The 24,414-nt window shown below is 50.1% G+C and overlaps 2 protein-coding genes and 1 long non-coding RNA gene across 11 annotated transcripts in view; 1 reads left to right on the forward strand and 2 right to left on the reverse strand.

Annotated features, from left to right (window-relative positions):
* Positions 1-2,933: 2,933 nt before the first annotated feature.
* LOC145520193 (uncharacterized) lies at positions 2,934-23,246 on the forward strand. Its single transcript, XR_014064305.1, has 3 exons — positions 2,934-3,074; positions 13,525-13,613; positions 23,083-23,246. It is a non-coding gene; the product is annotated as an uncharacterized LOC145520193 (long non-coding RNA).
* On the reverse strand, positions 6,034-23,037 carry CLEC3B (C-type lectin domain family 3 member B). 2 transcript variants are annotated; one of them, XM_081526070.1, is made up of 4 exons: positions 22,840-23,037; positions 13,881-14,028; positions 11,686-11,784; positions 6,034-8,486 (listed from the first exon to the last, which is right to left on the reverse strand). In XM_081526070.1, exons 2-4 carry the CDS (start codon positions 13,987-13,989, stop codon positions 8,086-8,088), a joined length of 609 nt encoding a protein of 202 aa, XP_081382196.1. In that variant the 5' UTR covers positions 13,990-14,028; positions 22,840-23,037; the 3' UTR covers positions 6,034-8,085. The 2 variants fall into 2 exon arrangements, with proteins under 2 accessions (XP_081382196.1, XP_081382195.1); XM_081526069.1 differs by lacking the exon at positions 22,840-23,037 and having other exon boundaries at positions 13,881-14,135.
* Positions 17,338-24,414, reverse strand: part of EXOSC7 (exosome component 7) — a 38,665-nt gene continuing 31,588 nt past the window's right edge. For 3 of the 8 annotated variants that reach the window (XR_014064290.1, XR_014064291.1, XR_014064294.1), the window contains exons 8-9: positions 24,199-24,354; positions 22,096-23,037 (exon numbers count right to left, since the gene is read on the reverse strand). Coding sequence is in view for 3 of the 8 variants with exons in the window: in XM_081526052.1 (XP_081382178.1) it covers positions 24,250-24,354 (105 nt within the window). In the remaining 5 variants the exon portion in view is untranslated. Of the gene's footprint in view, positions 18,545-19,235; positions 19,753-22,095; positions 23,038-24,118; positions 24,355-24,414 lie in introns of those variants that run through there. The other 5 variants (XM_081526052.1, XM_081526053.1, XM_081526054.1 and 2 more) reach the window with 3 other exon arrangements.

The following is a 24,414-nucleotide window of genomic DNA, read 5'->3' on the forward strand; positions in this document are numbered from 1 at the left end:
ACTAAGCAGGTAGATTCTTAACCACTGGACCACCAGAGAAGCCCTGCAAATATTTTTTGCATGCCTGCCATTGTGCATGGCTTGCTCTCATCCTTGACTTGTTTCAGACTTAACTTTGCAGTCCTGTGAAGCTTCACTGTATTTCCAATTGTGTATGATTTGTTCGAGAGCACAGAGCAACTTGAGTTAGAACTGGAACCCTACTCAGAAGATTCATGTACATCTTGGCTCTGTGTCCTGAAACCTTTTTCATCATTGTCTTGCCTTTCTTTTCTTCTCTTTTTCTTTCATAGGCTGGATTCAGCACCTTGGAGACAGACTCAGGACCTGACAATCTGTGGACCACCTGTGTGTGCCCTGTAGCCAAAGACCACCAAGAACAAAGCTGGATTTACTGATCTGTTGCAGGGAGGGAGGCTGTGTACGTGCACAGATAAGGAGTTACAGGGCCTCTCAGCACAAGGGACTTAGAATAGAACATGGACTTGTGTTAAGTGGTGTGTGGGAAGTTTCAAGGAAGCAGAGGCTTGCTCTGGATTGAATGGTGTCAGGAAGCAGGATTCTACCATCAGGAACTTTGGTTTTTATATAGAAGGTGAGATGAAGGCATCAGAGCTAAAGCCGTGGTTGTGAAGAGACAGCTGTCACTTGTGTTAGTTGAGTGATTTCTGTGGTGTGGGCAGAGGCTTAGTTTGTGTCTGTGCTCAGACATGACTACAGAATGGTCTTGTTTTGTCAGGCTTGTCTGAAGTTGGTGACGAGTGAGACTAGCTCAGTTTGAGAGGAGAACATGGTACCTAGCTCTGAGTGCCTGGCTGGTGGGAGCTTGCTGTTAGGGACTACTTTTGTCTTTGTCATTACAAAGGCAAAGCTTTGATTCACCAGTTCCAGTCTTCTTTATATCCTAGTCTTGTATCTTCATGTGGGATAAGGATCCTCACATTTGAAGAGGAGGAGGAGGGATGGATGAGAATGAGGAGGGGGATTTGCTTACGGTGGGGGCGGGGTAAAATAGTGTCTTAGCTTAGAGGATTCATATCTCTGTAACCTAAATGCATCCAGGATTCCATTCCTCTGCCTGAATAGAATGATATTCCAAAGCCATGTTAAGCAGACAGGGGAAGGAATTAGGATAACCTTTGTACGTAGGTGCTTTGTGAGTTATTGGAGGAAGTTCCAGGTCTAGGGGTGGGGCAGGCATAAGAAGCGGCCATTCTTATTACAGGTAACCCTCACTTAGAAATGTAATCCACTCTCTTCGGAAACACAAGGTGATCGTACATCCCAGTGTTCTGGTATATCCTTGATTTAAGTAATATAACTATTTGATACCCACCATATAGTTTGGCTGCATATTATATTGTTCTATATAATTTTTTTTCGAAGTGCAAGAGATTAACTGAGGGAAACACTTGTGAAAGATCAAGGGTTCAAGGGAGCAGGAGCCAGTAGGGAGAGGCCTCTTCAATACAGGTCTGACCCTGTGTGAAGAACATTGTGGGAGGGGGGGGAGGGCCGGGGGCGGGGAACGGACTAGGCAGGAAGAACCCCAGACTGCAGCACACTTCTGAGACAATTGAGGCCAGGCCTTTTGGGAGTTCCCAGTCTAAACTTTCCACGTAGGGGGTCACCTCTCCGGAAGGAATGGGTCTGTACTCTGTCACTGCCCAGAGGCAGCCAGGGAAAGACTGGCCCCTGCCCCTCCGCAGACAGCCCAGGCTGTCAGTCAACTCCTGGTCTTGGCAACAGGTTGGCTTAGAGCCATCTGAGCTGCACCCTCCACGGCCATACGTGTCTTCGGTCAGCAATACCTTTCTTTTTTTTTTTTATTTTTTTGAGTCACTGAAGCAGATCAAGTCCTCCCAGAAGCAGAGGCCAAGACAGGATTAGACATGCAAGAGATCTGTTAAAGGAAATGCCTGCAAAGGATAAAAGGGGGAAGAGAGGAGAGGGGAAAAAAACCTATACAAATGTGACTTACACTGTGAATAAATGCGTTCCTATAAGTGCTTCGTTGTTTTAAGCCTCTGTTAAGACATACACCCTGATTTTTGGCTTGGGAACTATGGTTTCTAAGTTGTGTTTAATGATAATACTGTAGTTTAGGAAGGGCAAACAAGGTGATATGGGCATCCCTGGTGGCTCAGCAGCAAAGAATCCGCCTGCAATGCAAGAGTCGCAGGAGCCACAGGTTCCATCCCTGGGTGGGGAAGATCCCCTGGAGGAGGGCATGGCAACCCACTCCAGTATTCTTGTTTGGAGAATCCCCAGGGACAGAGGAGCCTGGCGGGCTATAGTCCATGGGGTCACAAAGAGTCAGACACAGCTGAGCGACTTAGCACACACTCTGGCAACAAGGTGATGGAGGTACAGGAGAAGTGGACCTTCCTCAAGTTCACCTTCGTCTGTGCGGACCTCGACCACCAGCGGGACACGACCTAAGAGCAGCAGTAGGGCGACTGCGCAAGGAGTAGCACGTGCTGCTAAAGCGCCTGCGCAAGACCTAGACTGAGGCTCCGCCCACACAGGAGCCTGAGGCGGTGAAGACGAGGGGCTACAACGTAGTCCTGCCCAAGATGGCGGGCAGCATGGTGGGCGTCTACAACCGTCAAGACCTTCGGCCAGGTGTAAGTCAAGCCTGAGGTGATTAGCCACTACTGAGACGAGTTCTCCATCACCTATATAAGCCCATGAAGCACGGCTGGTCCGGCATGGAGCCACCCATTCTTCCCACTTCGACCCCCTCAAGTAGCTTGCTGGCCAGTAAAGGCATAGACTTGGCTTTAGAAAGAAAGAAACTGGAATTTAAAGCATCAAATCAAGATCTGCCTCAGCTACTTTTTTTTTCACACGGCTCCTTTCTGTGAGGATTTCGTGTGTGTCGTCGTCCTCACTGCTTCTCCACTTCTCTAAAGGGTGGCTTTGCCTGGCAGGGGACATTGGGCTGTTAGAGCCGGTGCCTGGGTTACTGGCGGAGTAGGCGCTCCTCTCATCCCAAAAGGAGTTCAGAGAAGAGACAGGGCGGTCAAGAAAGCAAACTGAGGATTTAACTAAGCAACGGTACACCCTCCAAGGTGAGAAACTGCACCGAGTTTCTTTGGCAAGCTGGACATGTGGGATGTACAAATGAAGGGGTGGAATATGCATTGGGGAGGGAGGGTTTTAGGGGGTCACGTACCCGGATTTTCATCCTAGCTCCACTTTGCCAGGGGAGGAGGGATTTTTGTCCTTCTGTAGTCTTGATGGGAAGTGTCATGACCTCGGTGCATGATAGGAACTTCTTATCTGCAAGGTTTTATTGTAATGAGAGCTTAGTAAGCAAAAGGTTACATTTGGATGCCAGAAATTCCTACCTTTTCCCACCTTTCTTTATCTGTCTCCAGGACACTTATCACCCCAAAATGTGTGGTTTCCCATGAGTCCGAAGGGTCCTTCTTTGTCTGCTTAAGGAACCTCTTTGTTTACAAGTTATATGATTTCCTGCTATTCGCCTGTGTGCCCCTTTCAGTTTGCACCTGGCTATCTCCCTGCTCCAACATTACTCCTTCAGGGAGTCTGGACACTTAAAATCTTCTAAAGGCGAAAGTATCTATGGTCCATTCTCTTTTTTTTTTTTTAATTTTTATTTATTTATTGGCTGCGTTGGGTCTTCATTGCTTTGTGCAGACTTTCTCTAGTTGTAGTGAGTGGGAGCTGAGACTGTAGTGGCGGTGCTCCAGCTTCAGTAGTTGCAGCATGGTGTGCTTGGTAGTTGCGGTGCACGGGCTTAGTTGCCCCAGGACATGTGGAATCTTCCCGGACGGATCAAACCCTGGTCCCTGCATTGGCAGGTGGATTCTTAACCACTAGACCACCAGGGAAGTTCTGGTCCATCTTCTGTAACTGCTTGGAACTGAGCATGAGTGTTGTCCCTGCCTGTGGGTCAAGATCTCCTTCCTGTCTGTGAGAGACAGGGATCTCAGGGTTGTTTACAGTTTTGGAGGTGGAGAGTGGGGAGTAGATCTAGTGGATGGCGGTACCTCATCTTCAGGTGAGATGAATTAAAATCCCTGATGCATCATCATTTGAAGAGCTGGAATCCAAATCCAGGGTTTCTTCCTGACCGGTATTTCATTACCAATGAGTAGCTTCAGCCTGGTTTGAGGTTTTCCTGGTAGAACTTGCTAGTGAACTGGAGGAAACACTAGTTTCCCTATTTGACTCTGGCCTAGTTATTTGGCTTGTATGCCTTAATCTGAAAGACATTTTCCTACTACTACTGCACAGTTGTTTCCCCAGCAATGCAAAACAGGGAAGCTACCCTTAGAGGATAAAACCAGCCCCATCCCTCTGTCTTTGAGCAGCCTCAAAAATGCCAGGTCCCTTGCCAGGAGAGTGAACACCTCAAGAACAGGATCCAGGCCTCGTCGTCTAGCTTCTGTCAGAGCAATTGGCAAATGGAAGGAGCTCAGTACTTACTAGTTGGCTGTTTGGAGAAATGGTTTGCACAAAGCTCTTTCTACTAACAAAGTGAGACTCTTTGGCTTATTCTCTTGCAAGCTGCATGACCTTGGCTAGTCACTTAACCTCCCTGGGTCTCAGTTTTTTTCATCTGAAGATTGCATTGATCTTTGAGCTATTTCTCCTGTGACTGTGTTCTCATGCTGTACAAAGCAGCAGTGCATTCTAGTGGAGAAAATGGTTAGTTTCGTAGGTTGTGTCATGATTTTTAGCATGAAAGAGAGAGTCATAAACCGTGCTTTTTATGAGTCACCCATGAAAAACAGGTGAAGTAGAATCTAATGTTAAGCTTCAGAAATAGCCCTGGAAAATCTGGGTAGAAAATGTGTTTTTACAGAATTCCTTCCCAGCAATCACAAATCCACACCAATGCACATGACCATCAACTCCTTTTCACAAAAGCTTCACAGTCACATCATGAAATATCTGAAAACTTTCTTCAAGATTCAGGAAGGACTGAGTGAAACTAATAGATAGTACATGGGCCTTGGAACTCAACAGACCTGAAATCCAGCCCCATTCATGGATGTTCTTAGAAAAATTATCCTCTCTGTACTCCATTTTCTTCAACTATAAAATGCTGCTGCTGCTGCTAAGTCGCTTCAGTCGTGTCCGACTCTGTGCGACCCCATAGACGGCAGCCCACCAGGCTCCCCCGTCCCTGGGATTCTCCAGGCAAGAACACTGGAGTGGGTTGCCGTTGCCTTCTCCAATGCATGAAAGTGAAAAGTGAAAGTGAAGTCGCTCAGTCGTGTCCGACTCTTAGTGACCCCATGGACTGTGCAGCCTACCAGGCTCCTCCATCCATGGGATTTTCCAGGCAAGAGGGCTGGAGTGGGGTGCTATTGCCTTCTCTGCAGCTATAAAATAGGCTTAATCAAACCTAGGTTATTATGACTGTTGAGTGATGTAATTCATGAGTTTTGTCAGGACATAGTAAGGGGCTTGTGGGTCAGTGCCCAGCACATAGTAGGAATGTACACACTGCTCATTTTCTTTGCTTTTATTAATACTTCACCGTCTCTCAGCAAAGCTAAAATCCAAAGAATGCGCCTGGAGGTTGTGCGAGGACACATGAGTGGTTTAATGTTTTCATTTGAAGCAAGTATGTTTATGTGTGTGAGAGGGAAGCTCACATTCCAGGGGCCGACTCTGACCAGAGTTTGAACCAGTCTTCTTTGCTGTGCAACTAGCAGTTATGCAGGAAAGCCTATGGTTTAGGGAGGTTGGGAGAGATTGATGGGTGAGTTGGCAACCAGGAAAGATGTTACTGACACCTTGATTAACCTTTTCTCCAAGGCAAAGAACTGGAAACAACTGAGCTTGCGAAAGGAGTTTACCCAGCATCTTGCCTGACCAGCACTTACAGCAGTATTTCAAATTGTCCCTTTGTTGGACATCCTCAAAATTTTTGCATACCAGGGAAGCACATGGTAAAGAGGGAATGGGTGATGGTGAAAGAGGGCTCTACCATGAATTCTAATAAAGAGTAGTGTAGAAGCTGAAGATCTATAAACCAGTACCTTATCATTGTTTATGCACCTTGGAAAATTTTAATTTTGTAGCCAGGGCCATAAGGAATAGTGAGGTGAGTGAGGCATTTAACTGGGGTACAAAATTTAAGGAAGTGCCTAAAAAACTCAATAATAATGATACAAAATATTTGAACACAGTGTTTTAAAAAATAAAACATTAATGCAAACAACAACAGGTCAAAACTTAAAGCAAGATCCCAGGGCAGGTGTACCCTAGCTTGAAGTCCACAAGTCTCAGTGTCTTAAAAACGTAAGAGCTTTCCCAGCCAATTAAAAATGGTTAACGATTCTATGCTGCCACCTGCTGCTGAAATCAGGCAGTGCCACAGTGGCAGTTCTCTGCCAGGACCCTCTCTCATAAGCAAAGGCCTGATGCCCTCTTGCGGGCATCCACCCAGTGCAGGAACTTTGAAAACCTGTGGCCTCCTACATCCTGTTAGATAGCTGAGTGGGGTAAAAAGAGCCCAAGACCCAGCCAGACCAAGATCTGCATCTCATTTTTGCTTCTCACTTGCTAGGTCATCTTGAAAAAAAAATCACATCGCTGTTCTGAGCTTCAGTTTCTGCACCTATAATGAATGTCTTCCATCATTACACCTTCCTAAACTGTTGAATCACATGAGATGGTTTCCATGACAATGCCAGGCAGGCTGTGTGGCACAAAGGATACACACAGAGTTCACTGTAAGCTACCTCCCGCAGCATAGCCCACTCCCCTTGATCAAATCAAAATATCATCAATTTACTACTGAAGGCAGGACACACTCAAAGACGACCAGGGAGAAAAGATATGGCAGAAGTCCCCACAGGGGATGATGCCGTGACTGATGTGGGAAGACCTCCTCTAAAGGGGTTTACTAGAGCTGGGCCTACATGGTTGCATGGGCCAGAGGGGTTCATGGGGCCACTTCTCTGATGCTTTATCTCAGGGAAGGTCCAGTACCGTGAGACAACCATCACAGTGGTGGTGGAAAGGCCAAGACCCTGTCAATCCAGGCTCTGCTGCTTACTGGCTCTGTGACCAACAGACGTCACTCAGCTTCCCTGAGCCTCAACTTCTGTTTCTACAAAATGGAGATAATAACATGCCTGTCCCTGGTGGATAAGATTAAATAAGATGACTTATTTAAAGTTCCTGCGATTCAATGGGCTCAATAAGTGGTAGCTGGTATTGCTAGGATGGAACTTTCTTTGAGGAGCAGGAAAGGGGGACATACCAGTCAGGCAGTGTTGGCCACTCTCATTTTTGGCTCCTACTCGGCGAGAAGGGGGATGCAAATATTCCCTGTGGGCAGACCGTGCTCTCACCCCAGCAGGACTCAGCATGTCAGTGCATCCCAGAAATGAATCCCCAACAGAAAAGGGAGGGATGGGGGTGTCCCTTCTGCCCTAGAGTTGTGGAGGGGATGCTGAAGTGGAGTCTTACGATAAGAAGCCTGGAAATCGGAATAAGGGCTGTAACTTAGATAACAATAGAGTATCAGTGTTCATTTCCGGACCTTGAGGAAACGTCCATGCTTCCGTGGGAAAATGTCCTTGCTTTCAGGAAACACACTTAAGTATTTAGAGGTAAAGGGGCATCACATCTGCAATTTACCGCCAAACGGTTCAGGAAAAAATAAAAGGATAAGCAAATAGGGGGAAATATTTGTGGAATCTAGATGAAGGGTATTCAGGAATTCTTGCATATCTTTCTATAAGGGAAATCAAATGAAATATGAAGTTGGTTAATTTAAAAAAGGCAGTTGCAGTCAAGGATTCCCTCATCCCCCCTGTTCTCTTCCTCCCTCCCCCTCTCTGTGCACCCAGCTCGCCATCCTTCACCACCTCTCTGCTCGCCTCCTAAGAACCTTCCCCCAGGGATCCCAGAGGGTTCCTGGACTCTCCCCTCCTGTGGGAACCGGCACAGACTGCAGCCACTATCCATCACAGTGCACCCACTTTATTTGCGAAAGGAGGCGCCCAGCGCGGGGGGGAGGGGCGGGGAGGTCCCCGCGCCTCTCCTCCGGGGCTCAGGATCCCCCGTCCGGGCCCCGGCCTTCCCTGCCCGCTAGACGATGGCGAACTGGCAGACGTAGGGCAGCTTGTCCCGGCAGCGCTTGTCGAACCACTTGCCGTTGGCCGCGCCGGACAGGGTGGCGCAGTTCTCGACCTTGCCGCCGTCGGGCTGCGCGGTGATCTCGGTCTCCCAGTTCTTGTAGGCGATGTGGCCGCCGGTCATGTCCACCCAGGCGCCCTCCGACGCCATGTCGTTGAAGCCCAGCCAGACCTCAGCCTCGCTGCCCACGCTCTGGCGCAGGTACTCGTACAGGGCGTCGTTCTCGGAGCCTGTCTGCGGGGTGCCCAGGGTGCCCCCGCGCGAGATGCAGTCCTCGCTCGCCTCGTGGAAGGTCTTCGCTTGGACAAAGGCCAGGAAGCACTTCATGTGCACCTTGGTACCCTTCAGACAGACTGGGAGGGGGGAAGTGGCCGTCACCCAAGTTTCCCCAGCCAAGAGCCCACCGCCAGGGATTGGCTTACCCCGCTCCATCCATCCCTGTCCGCCGTGGAGGAGCTCCAGACCAGGCCCGAGGGCTGTGCTATGATGGGCACTGACGCGCATCCCAGACCCCGACTCACAGAGGGTGGAGCCCCTGCTGCTGCGTGTGGGTTCAGCCCCCTCAGCTGCAGACAGACGGCCCCTCCCTCAAGGTCACACCCATCCCCTGGGTGCCCCATCCAGCATGCAGAGGAGGAGGGGAGGGCTCATCTCTCCCCCAGGCAGGATAATTCTGCCTTTTAGCAAAATTAAAAGGCCCTTTAGGGGCCTTTTAGCTTGGAGGCTGCACAGGGGGGCAGAAGCTGGCCTTGAGTGCCCCTCTGTGCAGTCTGCTTCCCACTGCCCCCCTTCACAGCTGGGACCCTAGACTCTCCGATGAATGAACCCCATCTCAGAGTGGGCTTCCCAGGGAGCCCCGCCAGAGCCACCCGGTCTGATCTTCCTCCAGCCCCACTCTCCCTGAGATTTGGGGCCAGGGGACATGCTGACCCAGAGTCCAGACCACACTCCAGGTGCCCAGGACCCCAAATCCCTGCCCTGGGGACCCAGACAGGCTCCTAGCGTCTGCCAGCAGCCTCTTCTGAGTCAGTGCTCTTGAGGGCTGTTTGAGGCGGCAACTGGGAGCTCAGAGCTGAGACTGGCCAGCCCCCGGACAGAAGAGACGGCCCAGGCAGGGGGCCAGGAACTCGCTGTCTCGGGCTCAGAACTCTGAGGAGTCTGAGAGTTCTAAATTTGATTCTGGCCTCAAAGGTTGTGATGAAGATGTATATTTGGTCTAGTCAGGAACATAGAATGTTTCTGCTTAGCAGTTTATTCTTCAGCTGGGTTTATAACTGAGATATTTAGACAGTTGGAGTGTATGTCTCCATTTGTCCTCTTGCTGCTGATCTTCAAAATTTTAGGGGTGGGTCTGCACTCCACCACCACCGCCTCCCCTCACTCACCCGCTCACTCTGTTACTTTCACTTAACACACGTATGTGTCCTTGTGAGCACCGGACACTCCTTGGACTCTCAGCTCCAGGCGTGGAGCATCACAGAGGTGTCTTACTCACAGACACTGTCCCAGGTCAGCCAGCCCTGCCATGTGCTCATCCTAGCCAGGCTTCGTTGCGCTTCCCAGCCTGGCCCCACACTGTCTTTCCTTCCTTCTGGGGTCACTGTGAAATGCCACCTAGACCCCCTTGTGGTGAAGGCCTGACCACCCCAGCTGCTGGGAGCGCTGCCCAAAGACACTTCTTAGCACTCAGCCTCACTTTGGGGATGGCCTCAGTGGAAGATAGCCCCTCACCCACAGCGTGCCCCTCCTCAGAGAAGCCTACACCCAGGGACTGGGTGAGAACATAAGCCCCCTTGTCCTGACTCAGGACAGCTCTGAAGGGCCCTCCCGAGGTCAGGGCTCCCTCTGCAGTCTCTGGGGCCTTCACTGATATGCAGGGCACTCTGCCCACTCCTGAGTCCTGTCTCTTCCCTTCTGATCCTGGGTACTGATCAGGTACTGATCCTGGGAAGTGCTCCCTCATGAACCTCCTGCAGGCTCAGCTCCACCTCAGGGCCACTTCCTGGGAATCCCACCCACAACACTAACATAGTCCTCAATAAGTGTCAGTTCTCAGTGCCTTACCATCGTAACTGACATTTTGCCACTCTGGCCTACTTATGATCTGGTGGGCCAGATCATGCTGGCCCTCCCTAGCTCTGCTCCTGCTATGCCCTCTGCTTGGAATCCCTCTTTATCTTCCTACACCTGCTTTAAGGGTGCCAGGGAATACACTGAATCCATGAATATATTGAGGCCCCCAGAGCAGGGCCCTACTGGGTCATCTGTGTCTCCTTGTGTGTGGCAGAGGCTTGCTAGGTGGGGACCTCACGTGTGTTTGTTGATTGGGGGAGGGGAAGGGCAGATGGCGGGAGGGAAGGGTTTCTCCCCTAACCCCTCATTCTCTCAACTTTTTGGCTAGGTCAGCAGAGCTCAGGAATGCTTTGTGTGGGATTCTTGGTAAGGTGATCTGCAGATTGTCACAAAGGAGAGAGTGATGAGAGGGAGAAGGCCCCCAAGGAGACCGGGAGCCCATGAACCTTCTGGGAGTCAGCAAGCGTGGAGGGGGTGTTTGGATCTCTGTATGACGTGGACTTTGTTCAGGGAGGTCCCCACGACATTGCCCACCTCAGAAGGCAAGCGGCATCTGGGTTGCATGGTCTTTGCACAAGTGCAGAGCTGAGTCATGAGACCTTCTAGCTTGCCCTGCAAGCCCAGCCCCAGCCCTTCCACTCTACAGATGAGGAAACTGAGGACCCGAACGGCATCGTGCTCATCTTAAACATTCCCCCATGTGTTAAGTATTCCTGTTTGTCTGTATTGTGTCCTCCAGGGCAAGGTCATGAAGGAGTAGGTGAGTCTGAGGTGTGTGAAAATTGGAAACAATATGAAAGGAACTCGGTGGAGAGAAAGAGAACTGGTTCTCTAGGCAGGGTGGTCAGGAAGTGCCAGGGCAGGCGGCTGTGAGCTGACTGTGTCCCCCGGCTCCACAGCTGGGTGTTTCGTCCATCCTGGCTTAGCTGGTTCGTGCAGAGCCAGGAAGACCACAGCCCACCTTTCCTCACACCCAGCACACACCAGGCAGGGCGCTTCCACTCCCACCCTAACCTGCACTTGCCAGCCAGGGGAGTGTGGGCAAAACCAGGGCCTCTCTGTGTCTCAGCAGGGATGATAAATCCTGCCTCGGTAGAGTGATGATGACTAAGAGTGACAGGATCAGCAAAGCTGCTACAGGTGTTGAGGCTCATGCCCTACAGGACTGTGGCGGCTGGCTGAGTGGTGGGTCTCCTGGGGGCTCATTAGGATGGGCTCTGCTCCACCAGCCCTCCAGGGCTCACGCTTCCAGTGGGTGGTAATGGATTCTTGTGGGAGAGTTCGTTGTCCTTTTGGGACATTCCTGCTTCCACACATCAGGGGATCTTCCTGAGGCCTCCTTGAACCTGGTGCTCTGGACTAGGGGAGCCAGGCAGGGCCCTGGTGTTGGGCCAGAGGCTAGAGGCGAATCCCTGACTGCTGGCCTGAGCCCCTTTTTCCAGCGCATCCCTGCCTGTAGAGGCGGCCACGTTCACTCACCCGTCTGCAAGGCCTGCTGCTCCTTCAGCAGGGCTACCTCCTGGGCCAGGCTGTCCAGCTGAGTCTTGAGCTCCTCCAGCATCTTCGGACTCACGGCATCTAGGATGAAGTCAGAAGGAAGTGGGGACAATCCTGTGATGAAGGCAGGAGGGATGGGGGCAGGGCAGGGACTGGTGGGGTGGACCACTGTCAGCCACAAGGGGACAGGGGATGACCCCTCGACCTTGATGTCATGGCAGACTTTGTCTCTCCCTGTTCCTGCCAGCGGTCATCCAAGTCATTGCTCGTGATTTCCCTTCTGCTGGGGACCCTCCTTCACTTGCTCTTGCTAACATGAGACCTGTACTGCGTTGTGTAGGAGGGTTGCTGGGATCAGATGGGATTGCGATTGGCAGGGGTAGGGTGGGGGTGCAGGCAGAGCCTTCAGTGACCCCCTGCCCCGACCACCTTCTCAGCTCTGGAGGAGAACAGAGCACAGGAAGCAGGGCCAGGGGCCCTGGAGACCTCCTAGGTGTCCTTTCCCGGAAGAACAACACACAGACCAGCGGGGCAGGTGCTCCAGCTGGCAGCACAGGGAGAGACAGTCAGGGCACTCCGCTCTCGGTCTGTCTGCTGTTCTGCGGGCCTCCAGTGCCCCGGATCTCCAGGGGCCACCTGCATGGAGACCACATGGAGCCGGGGTTCAACTGTGGCAGCTGGAGAGGACCAGGGCATTGTCTGGTTTGACCTTCTTGTCCATGTGATGAAATCTGTGATTTACATGTTCAAATAAATATACTACATCTTCGGTAAACTAGAGAAATTAGCAACTCTTGTCCACATTCAAAAATTCTGTTATTTGCCTTTGGAACTGTGTATCCTTTACAAAGAACATCCTTGGTGGCAATTTTAGCTAATGTTCGTGGACATGCCATGCATGCCATGAGTCCTCTCTTTTTTAATGAACATTTTGTAGAAGGTAACACAGCCATATAATTTTTAAATACCCAAACAGTTCAAAATGTTCAAGTCTCTTTCCCAGTCAATCTGCTCTCAGCTCTCTAGTTTCTCTTCCCAGAGATAATCACTGTTGTTAACTCTTGTGAATCTTTCCAGAAAAGTTCCATGCATATACAAGTAAATATGTATTTTTTCTTTGAAGTAAATATATATATATTTTTACATAAATCCCTTTTGCAAAACAAATGTCACATAAGTATCCATTCTATTTTGAATTTTTTGTTGTTTACTTTATGAACTGAACCTCGGGGATTATTTCCTGTCGGCACCGGGACCCGCCCATTCTGTGTCGCAGGCCTGTGGGTCTCTATGGTCATAACGTGCCCTTGCGTACATCGCCCATGACCAATGGGCAGCTGTCCATTTACAGTGGAGGCTCCGGGAGTGGCCTGAGGGCAGCTACGCCCCCTGGCCTTGCCTTGTCTGTGCCCTTGGCCCCAGGCCAGCCGTTTTGCTGCCTGCATCAGCACTCTCATCTCCTGGGGGGTGACAGCCCACTGCATTGCCATGGCACTTCACTACTGTTGTCTCAACACGGCCCGGGGTGACCTCACTGAAGGCAGGACTCCAAGGGCAGGCCTTGCTAAGGCCAGGGCCACCCAAGGACACCCCAGGCCCAGAGGCCATGGAGGGAGGGCAAAGCCGCCTCCACTGTCCTAGTCCAAGCTTGAACATTTTCATTTCCTCAAGGCTATGATACACCATAGAACTATGAATTGTTCATCTTTCCTTCCCCTGTGCATTACGTTATACCCTGTGTTCCAGATGCCTTACGTGTTTTCTATTGTTAAATCCTCCCAACCAACCTTTTGAGCCAAGGCCCCCATCTGTGTTTCACAGTTGAGAAGCCTGAGGTTTGGAGACGACAAAGCGGAGCCTTGTCAGCCCTCCAGAGGAGAGCCGGACATCTCCAGGCTGCCGAGCCAAAGGTTTGGTTTCTCTTAAAATCTCAGGGCATTGGGGGAGGAGTGCGTGTCCGTTAAGGTGATCTGGAAGGTTCTTTCCGATTCTAAGAGCCACTGACTCTGACCGTTCTGACAGCTGACCCTGCGGCTGGAGAACTCACCCAGGTCCCAGATGGGGGGACTTCACTGATGTTTGCTGGGCTGGGCTCGGGGAGAAGGGAAGGGAAGAAGAGAAAGGAGGGTGAGGGCCAGTCAAGGAGAGAGCGACCAGCTCCCCACCCACCTCCTTACCTTTCTTGGCATTTGCAGCCTTCTTGACCTTGGGGGTGGGGGCCTCGGTGGCGACCTGGGTCAGGAGGGAGAAGAGGCAGAGGAGCACGTAGGGCCCCCAGAGCTCCATGCTGCTGCCGACCGGGGCTGCTGCTGCTGCTGCTGCTGCCTGCGGTGGGCCTGGGTCAGAGAGCACTGGCAGCTGGGGCCCGAGCTGCGAGTCTTAAGGCAGCGGCCACAAGGACCTCTGTCCAGGAAACCCTCCCAAAGTTGGCTGCGGGAGTGCCAAAAAAAAAAAAAAAAATCCTGCAAAAAGAGGAAGGCCTGGGAGCCACAGAACCTCCCTGCTGCTCGGGGAACACCCACCCAGCATCCTGGCCCCGCCCTCTGAAAGAGTCATTGTTTTCTAGGATTCTGAAAAATACACGCTTGTCCTCAGAGCTCACATCTGCTGGGCAGTTACCTTGGGCAGGCGCTGGTCACGCTTTTCCCTGGCCTCACAAAGGCCTCACACCAGCAATATGAGGCAGATGCTGACATTTCCCCATTTTACAGTTGAGGAAACTGAGGCTCAGTGAGGTTAAGGGAGCCTAAGCTACCGGACCTGTTAGAGGCAGCCCCAGTATCTGACCCCAGCCCGGGTACAGGACAGTCATGGAACCGTTTCTCCTTAGGGAGAGAGCTGGGGCTCACTGCCAAATCGTCTGGAGTGTTTGTTGTGATTCTTTTGTAGTTCTGCGTCTGTGTTCTTGATGCATGTTTGGTTAAAAATACAAAGAAGACCTTTCCTTTCTTGCCTCGCTCTCTGTTTTTCAACCATCCTTTCCTGAAGCCGAGGTGACCACAGTGGGAGAGGGGCAACCTGGTGTCCCAGAGTGGTGTCAAGAGATGGAGCAGGGAGGAAAGAATGTCCCCAGGAAGGGGAGCCTGGCGTGGGGTGTCAGGATGCAACAGGGTGGAAGGGGGCACCCCTGGGGGAACAGAGGTCCTACATGGAGTGTTGAAGTCCAAGCGAGAAGAGATCTGCATGGGAGAGCGGGTGGGGGCACATGGGAGAGAGTGGTTACACATCAATAAGTACATATATTAAGACCATGGGGAAAAAAACAAAAAGACCATGGGAGCCAGGTTTCTCACTGTCAGGAAAGGGAGGTACAAATACATAGAGAAAACAGGTAACGTTTCCTACAGTGCAGGATTAAAATTGGAGCTGTCAGTGTGCAGTTGTGGACTTTGACACATGAAGCCAAATCTGTAAAGGTCCACGGAAATGTGTGCATCAGTCTCCCAGCTAGACGTCTGGGTGGAGCAGCGGCCCCACCAAAGGCTTGAACATGCCTAGCATCCAAGTGCCGACTTCTCAATACAGCTTTCCACGAAAAGGAACCGCAGCACCTTGGAGCAACGGTTCATTCCAGGGCTGGGGCAGGAAAAGGAGAAACTAAGCTCAGCACAAGTTATTTTGCCAGAACACAGGAAAACGTTTAAAGAAGGATGAGAACGTGGCAGGACACAGAACCAGCTAGAAGGAGCTTCTTAGGGCCCAAATCGGGGACAGTTTGAGCATCAAAACAGTGACAGTAACAGTAAAATAGGAAACCATGAGTGCATACAGATACAAATAAATAAGTGAATACACTGGAAGTCTGACAAGCAATGGGATATTTTCATTGTCTCAGATTATTTGCCCACAAAATAGTTATTAACTACAAAGAGGAAGGAGTCACCTTGCATCAGAGAAGCCTGAAAGACGTCACTTTAATGAAGTGACTGAGGTCAGCATGGTCAGTAATGGACCCAGCAGAGAGCCTGCAGCCCCCGAGCACCTGATGGGCTGTGGGGAGACTGCTGAGGAAACAGCGCAGAAGCCCAACCGAGGGGCTCTCTCCACAGCAACTGCCCAGCAGTCTTCAGAACTGTCCAGGACACGTCTGAGGACACGAAGGAGGTCACAGACACAAAACAGCAAACGCGCTGTGCTCTGGACCAGACCCTTCTGCTCTCTGGACGCCCCTGGGACACCTGGAGGAACCTGACGGGGTGAGGAGCATGTGGCAGGGATGGTACGCCGTGATGACCGAAGAGAGTGGCCACACACTAAAGCATGAGGCAGTGATAGGGCATCAGGTCAACAACTCCCTCAGAAATGGCTCAGGGGAAAAACATTCTCTGTGCTGTAGTTGCAGATTTTGTGTGAGCTTTAGATGGTTCCACAAGAAAATGCAGCGCTGTGTAACTCAGGCTCTTCTTCCAGGGACCCCCGCCTTGCTCTGTCTGACCTGGGGAGGGATGTGCCTTTAGCCTGGTGGGCCAGGCCCCAGCCTGTGGTCCCCCAGCACCGGAGCCTGGGGCAGGCAGCAGGCACTCCGTGCGGCCGGCCCTTCCTGTCCGGGCCGGCCCTCACGTTCTCAGAGTGCAAGAGGGCTTTATATTCTCAGCCTGGCCCTCAGTGGGACATTTAGGGCCAAAGATAAAGCAACCTACCAGGGAGTCTTACTTCCTGGAACTCTGGGTGGGTAGCACACTGCAAGAGAAATTATGGTTCTCTTTTTAAAACTCCATTGCGTTCCTGATTTTCTCTCCTCGGCTCTTGGGCAGCAGGGAAACGGGAAGAGTTTGTTTCTGAGTACAAGGCCAAGACAGGCCTGATTGTGGAGGCCGTGCCCTGGGTAGGTTGGGGAGAGGGTCCTAGAGGAGCCACACAGAAGCCTAGAACCCTCAGCTCTGGGGCTTATGCTGCAGGAGCCACATGGGAGCCAGGCTGCATCCGACCTGCCTGGGACTGTTCTCACCCCGCCAGTCCCTCGCTCACTGCACCACGTGCCGCGGCCATTGTGTGGCCCTGGGGGTGTGAGGCACCCTCTGTGCCAGCGGGACTGCGGTGGCCTCTCCAGAGGCAAGGGGCCACCGTCCCTCAATCTCTGAGCTAGAAAGCTGAGTGGAAGAGGCCGCCTGCTTTAACTGCCTCTCGATATGGGATGTCCTTTTCCATTGAACGCCATGTGTTTGCTTAAAGCCTTCCTGGAATGAGCAGCTCATTACTCTACAAAATAGCTGGTTCCATCATTAGACGCTTGGCTTGTTATAAAGTCCCCCTATGGTGAGGCAGTTCCCTGGTACACCAGAACAGTCGTTTAAGGGGCCAGCAAATGTCGGCAATATACAACCTTGACATACTCCTCTCCCGATTTGGAACCAGTCACCTTGCTTATTTAACTTATATGCAGAGCACATCATGCGAAATGCCGGGCTGGATGAAGCACAGGCTGGAATGAAGATTGCTGGGAGAAATATCAATAACCTCAGATACGCAGATGACACCACTCTTATGGCAGAAAGCGAAGAAGAACTAAAGAGCCTCTTGATGAAAGTGAAAGAGAAGAGTGAAAAAGCTGACTTAAAGCTCAACATTCAAAAAAACTAAGATCATGGCATCCGGTCCCATCCCTTCATGGCAAATAGATGGGGAAACAATGGAAACAGTGACAGACTTTATTTTCCTGGGCTCCAAAATCATTGCAGATGGTGACTGCAGCCATGAAATTAAAAGACACTTACTCCTTGAAAGAAAAGCTATGACCAACCTAGACAGCATATTAAAAGCTGACACATTACTTTGCCAACAAAGGTCTGTATAGTCAAAGCTGTGGTTTTTCCAGTAGTCATGTATGGATATGTGAGCTGGACCATAAAGAAAGCTGAGTGCCGAAGAATTGATGCTTTTGAAGTGTGGTGTTGGAGAAGACTCTTGAGAGTCCCTTGGACTGCAAGGAGATCCAACCAGTCCATCCTAAAGGAGATCAGTCCTGAATATTCACTGGAAGAACTGATGCTGAAACTCTTAATAGTTTAGCCATCTGATGTGAAGAACTAACTCATTGGAAAAGACCCTGATGCTGGGAAAGATTGAAGGCAGGAGGAGAAGGGAACGACAGAGGATGAGATGGTTGGATGGCATCACTGACTCAATGGACATGAGATGAGTTTGAGCAAGCTCCAGGAGTTGGTGATGGACAGGGAGGCCTGGTGTGCTGCAGTCCATGGGGTTGCAGAGTCGGACATGACTGAGCGACTGAACTGACTGAACTGAAATATTGGCACCTGGCCTTCCGGTCCCTCTTTGAGTGTCTCTTCTCCTTGTTCCTTCCCCTCTTCCTCCCAACTTTCCTTCTAAGATATGGTTCCTGGACTTTTTTTAATCTTCTTGAAAGCACCTTTGCATAGAATTCTGCTTGCCACAGTCCTGCTGTTTGTGTTTGTGCGTGTTCTCTAGGAGCCTGCTGTGGACAGGGGCCTATGTCTCCTGTGTTCAGAATGGACACACACTATTCAGAAACCCTCCTCTTTGTAGACACAGCATGCCTCATTTGTTGCCCATGTTGAGCTTAGGGCCATTAACCCCCAGGTCCTCTTGTCCATCCCTAGTTTTCCCGGCCAGGTGAGGACCAGCATTTCGGCCACCTGCAGTGAACTCACAACCAGCCCTGGTGGGGTCTGTAGATTTCACCCTCCCAGCATAAAAGATCTTCTCGTGGACCGTCCCCCAGGCCTCTACCAGCCAGTAGGGCACTGAGCAGGGGCCATTTCAGCAGGAGATCCATGCGGGGTTACTGTTCACAAGTGAAAGGAAAGGTCCGTGCGCTCACACCCCACGCTCAGGGCCCAGTCTTCTCCTGTCAGTTTCCCTGCACAAAGAATCAGTTTGACAATAAAGCCAGAGGCAGAAAAATCTGAAGAGAGCTCTGAAAGGAACATTTCAGTTTTGTTTTCTCCCTCCCAAGCTGCTGGAAATCTGAGTTATATAAAACAAGCGCTGGCCACCCCACCCATGTCGTGCATAGACGAAAACATCCCCTACCCCCCACCCTTGCTGTGCACAGATGTTTCCTTTTAGCTCCGCTGGCCCTGGGTCAACAGAAATGTGGCCCGCCTATGGAGCAGAGAACTTTCTACACTCTATTCAAAGGTAAGAACATCCAGGCTGCACATCTCCAAGAGTACTGCAAGGGCCAAAGACCAACATCCTGTTACCATGGTCTTAGTGACCCTCTTTAGAAAAGTCACTTGTTCCTTTTCGAACCTTTTGTTGGCCTGGTTCTGTCATTCAGCCTCTGCCCCTGTGTGCCAGGCCCTCGGGCACACACAGCGTGGAAGGCAGTACACCATCTGGCCAGGTTCTCAGCTCTGTGGGGCCACATTTCTCGTTGTTTTGTCCCTAAAGGTCAGCAGTACCCTAGCAGAAAGAGAACTGGGAGTCTTGGATTCTAAGCGGAGCTCAGACACCCAGCACTTGGGTCTTCTGGGGCAAGTTATTCCAGACCCAGATATCTCTTTCATAAAACAGGATACAGTTTCAACCCTGCCTACACAATGGGATTTTTTAAAAAAAACTTTTTACTTTATATTGGAGTATCGTTGATTAACAGTGTTGTGAGAATTTCCGGTGAACAGCCAAGGGACTCATGTATCCATTATCCATATATACATGTATCCATTCTCCCCCAAACTCTCCTTTCATCCAGGCTGCCACATAACATTGAGCAGTTTCATGTTATACAGCAGGTCCTTGTTGGTTATCCATTTTGAATATAGCAGTGTGTACGTGTCCAACCCAAACTCCCTATCTCTTGCCCCAATTCTTTCCCTCCCCACAAACAACCATGAGTTTGTTCTCTAAGCCTGTGAGTCTGTTTCTTCCATAAGTTCATTTGTGTCATTTCTTCGTAGACCTTGCACATAAGGGATGTCATCCAGTGCTTCTCCTCTGCACAGTGGAACCCTGGGTGGGAGGCTAGAGGACGGGGGTTGGACGCTGCACGGCCCTCAGGGCTCCCGGCCTCCGTCCGCCGCTTTCCTCCTTCCACCCCAGGGCTGAGACACTAAATGACCTGACCTGTAAATTTGGAAGGAGTCAACCTTGTGTGTGCAGCCCAGTTCTGCACTTACCTGATGTCTTCAGCTGTTAACAGCTCACACTGGAGGAGAAAATCTGATTAGCTGTGTAGGATACTATAGATGGCCATCTACCTTTCCCCCACCCTTCCACAAATGGCCTTAAAATTCAACAAACATAAACCTGGTTGTGCATTTAGGGATCCTGAAAATTTCACGTTATCACACTAGCCATGCACAACCTCTCTAGTTAAGTTTTGCTGGTTTCTCTTTTCCCCCATAGAACCCCTCTCTGTGCACCAGGTCTGATCCTTAGCCTGTGTCCAGAATCTGTGGGTCCCCAGGGAAGGAATGGGCTGGTGGCAGACTGCTCCCTTCCAAAGCTCTGTCTCCTCTGGAATTTTTCAGAGAACAAGCTTTGGTTTCATTGATTTTCTCTATTAATTTCCTGTTTTCAATTTCATTGACATCTATATTGCTATGTTGATTTTGTAGAATTTCTTTTCCTCTGCTGACTTTGGATTTAATTTGCTCTTCTTTTTCTAATTTCCTAAGGTGGGAGCTTAGATGACTGATTTTAGATCTTTTGTCTTTCCTAATATTCAATGATATAAATTTCCTTCTAAGCACTGCTTTTGCTGCATCCCACAAATTTTGATAAGTAGTGTTTTCATTTTCATTTAGTTCAAATATGAGATTTGAGATTTTTTCTTTGATCCAAGTGCTACTTAAAACTGTGCTGTTTAATCTCCAAGTGTGTGGGGGGGGGTGGGGGGGCGGTTTCCAGCTATCTTTCTGTGGTTGATTTACAGTTTAATTCTGTCGTGGTCTGGGAGCAGGTCATTGTGATTTCTGTTCTGTTAAGATTTGTTAAGGTACATTTTATGGTTCAGAATGTGATCTGTCTTCATGAATGTTTCCAAGTGAGCTTGAGAGGAATGTGTGTCCAGCTGTTTGTTGATGGATAAAGCAGTCTACGGGTGCTAAGTCCCTTCATTTGTGTCCGACTCTTTGCGACACTATGGACTGTCTTTGCGACCCACCAGGCCCCTCTGTCCATGGGATTCCTCCAGGCAAGAATACTGAAGTGGGTTGCCATACCTTCCTCTTCCCCACCCAGGGATCGAACTCACATCTCTTATGTCTTCTGCATTGGCAGGTGGGTTACCACTAGCACTACCTGGGAAGCCCCAAAAGCAATCTGTAGATGTCCATTATATCCAGACTGATGCTGTTGGTGAGTCCAAACATGTCCTTACCAATTTCCTGCCTCCATCTGTTCGTCTCTGACAGAGGGATGCTGAATTCTCCAGTTATGATAGTGGATTCATGTATTCCTCCTTGCTGTTCTGTCAAGTTTTTTACCTCATGTATTTTAATGCTCTGTTGTTAGGCATATACACATTACAGATTTTTATGTCTTCTTGGATTTTTATGTCTTTTTATTTTTATGTCTTTATCATTATATAAAGTTCCTCTTTATTTCTGGTAACTTTCCTTGCTCTGAAGTCTCCTCTGTTCGAAATTCATATAGCTACTCTAGCTTTCTTTTGATGAATGTTACCATGGTTTATCTTTCTTCCTCCATTTACTTTTATTCTATATGTGTCTCCTATTTAAAGTGAGCTTCACACAGCTTTATTGATTTCTCTGGACTTGCCTACTGGCCTCCCCAGTTGGGGAGCAGTGGTTGCCTCGGGTCCTCACTTCTCCTCCAGCTCTGAGAAGCTCTGCTGCTCCTCCAGCCTGTTCGGTTCTGGCTTCTCCTCCTCATTTACTCCAGGTGCTGGCGAGGCCCAACTTCAGGGGCCGTCCCAGCAGTGAATTAGGAAAACTTCACATCTCCTTGCCAGGACATTAGGCCCCCTGCCCAGCCCTGACCCTGGTCCAGCACCCTGAGAGTCACTCCCACCTCTATTTCCTTGGTACCTGCCAAGCCAGGTCTTGTGACTATTTTGATGAGTCATGTCTTTCTTCCCAGGGCAGGGCCTGTGTTTCCCTGCTCAGGCTGGGCTGTAATCAGTCCCTAGTTATGGGCCTGGAGCCAAGGAGGCAAGGTGGGGCACAGGCTGACGTCTCATCACTTTATGAGAAATCTGCCTCAAGTATGGTGCCTGTGTGGAAACTGGTATAGTGTTTCTCTGGGGAATGTTTCTCTAAGGGTGGGAGTTTCTTCTGCCTGCCCACAGTGTCCAGAAGAATATGAGGGACCAAGAGGCTGTCTTTCTCCCAGGTCAGAGTCCCCTTCTTTCCTGACCAAAGCCCTGTCCCTGGCAAAGGACCCTGCCAAGGATACCCCTTTAGTTTCCTGTGCCGCTCAGCCATTCTCACACAAGCACTGATACTGGGATGAACTTCTGTTTTTACTCTTTGGTGACATTTCCAGAACTCAATTATTAGGTCAACAGGCATGAAATTTTTAAGACTTATAATACACACTGCCAGACTGTCTTCAAAAAAATACTGAATAGCATAGATTTACGCTCAACTGGCAGTTATATGGGATACCACTGCCTTTACTGAGCAGAATGCCAACTGCTGTCAATTTTCGAAATTCACGTGCTTTGTAGGCTTGAATTTACATGATTTGAGAGACCAAGGGATCAGAGAAACAATAAAAGCAATTAGAATATTCTGTAACACTCCATTCCTTCCATGCCCACCCTCACTGAGCACCCCCCCACAAGCTCCTGACTGCCTTCTGATTTTAGTTCGTCTCCCCAACATTGATTTAATGGCCACTAAAGACAGCTCTAGTTCTGCTGGATGAAGTAGTGGATTTCTCTAGGACAATATTTTCCCAAGTCTTTGCCAGTCTCTGCCTTCAGCTCTCTCTTCCCTTATTCTGAGAGCTGCAGCAATCAGACAATTCCAGTAAAGCCTCTCTGGGAGAGACCCTGCTCACTTGGTATTTGTTGCATTTGTGATGGACTCCTCTTCCAGGTAGGGTGGCCCTCAAGGAAAGGTATGGATGGGGGTGGTAGAGACAGATGCTGACATCTGCTTCTCCCCTTCATCTGCACTGTAAATGCTCCGCCAGCAGGCCCAGGTGGGTAGCTGTAGAACAGCTGGACTGGGAAAGCCTCACCTGTCTGTCGCAACTATCCGTCCGATGTCTTTAATCATCAAAACTGAAGGCTTCTCAACTGTGTTCACATTCTGGTTGCAGCTGTGCAACCCCAATGTTAATGCTCCATCACGGGCAGTCAACCAGTGCCAGGGGAAGAGGAACAGGCTGATCGCCGCCTCGCTGGCAGCACTGTTGTGGCACCCATGAGGACTCTCACTGGAAAAAAAGCAAAAAAGAAAACCCCGGCTGTTCTCTCCACAGGGCAGCAGCTCCAAGTCCAAGTCTAGGCAGCTGCTTCTCTCCACTGGGCACACCTGGCCAGGCCAGGAGGAGGTGCCCATGCCAGGACCTCTGCAGTCAGTCTGCAAGGGCTTCAGCTCACATTATGTTCTTTCCATTTGGCAATAAAAATTCCTAACTCCTTACCCTGTTTGTTTAATGAAATGCAGAGAGTAAATGCCACGCTGAAACACTCTCCTTCATGAATCAGCTCCTTCCCCAGGGCTATCTTTTAAGGTTGATTGGGGAGCTTCTGTTCCCCGGGAAAAAGAATAAAAAGACTGCTTCAACCCATGAATAGACTTAATTCCAACACGCTGCCCTGTGAGTAGAACACAGGCTCATAGAAAGCATGTTCTGATGCCGTGGAGAATGGCCTCCCCTTCTGTCCCCAGAGTATGAAGGCGGGCTGAGTAATCAAATGACAACATCTCTAAAGCAGCCTTCTTAATACTGATAAAACATGGAAATCTTACAGAACACCAGGGAGTGGTTATAAAACATGAAGCAATTTCCAAACAAGAGTGATAAGAAAGGCTGGCTAAGGACCAGACCCTAGGGGAGCTCGGCTGGGATCTCTTGGAGGGCAAGAAGCAAGAACTGGGCTTCCCCCAAACTCGGGAAGGCTCACCAGCCAGGCAGAAGCCCTGGGTCGGTACCCAGGGCAGAATGCCTTCTCCATCTCCTCAAGCAAGAAGCCCCCAAATGCATGAGGTGCATTTATATTGTTGTGTGTGAGTCTTATCTTGAAAGCTCTAAAGGGGAGAAAATTGACAATATACTTATCATAAGCATTTCCTTTGAACTACTTTTCTGCTAGGTCTTACTTTAGTGTGTGTGTTTGTTCTGATCTCCTGCAGCAGAAGTCAGGTCTCCCTGGGGAGGCCCGTGACCGGAGTCCTCCACTGGAGCAGGTCTCTGGACCTAGTTGTCATTCCCTAGATAAGGGTCAGACTCTCTGCGGAGCCAAGAATGGCATCCTGGCGTACAGCTGAAGAAGTCAAGCTATACCACATGAGACCAGAAAATAGACTTTAATTTTACATGTACAAATGTTGCCTTAAATTCATAGCAGTTAAGAAAACAATGTATACAAACTTCAGCTTCCAAGGAAAAGGAGAAGGCTGATGTTGGAGGCTGATGTGCAGATCAGCCCAGGAATCCGACTTTCTGTCTCTTGGGCCCCAGGCTCTCCTCCTTGTGTAGAATACTCTGCAGGGAGGTGTGCAGCACCTTGCCCATGCGCTTGCCGGTCTGCAGGATGGAGAAGGGCAGACAAAAGAGGGCACATGCCCACCCGTGAGGCACACATAC

Source organism: Giraffa tippelskirchi, chromosome 9 (genome assembly GCF_054371585.1).
Source record: "Giraffa tippelskirchi isolate mGirTip1 chromosome 9, T2T-mGirTip1v1.2.pri, whole genome shotgun sequence".
Lineage (NCBI taxonomy): Eukaryota > Metazoa > Chordata > Mammalia > Artiodactyla > Giraffidae > Giraffa > Giraffa tippelskirchi.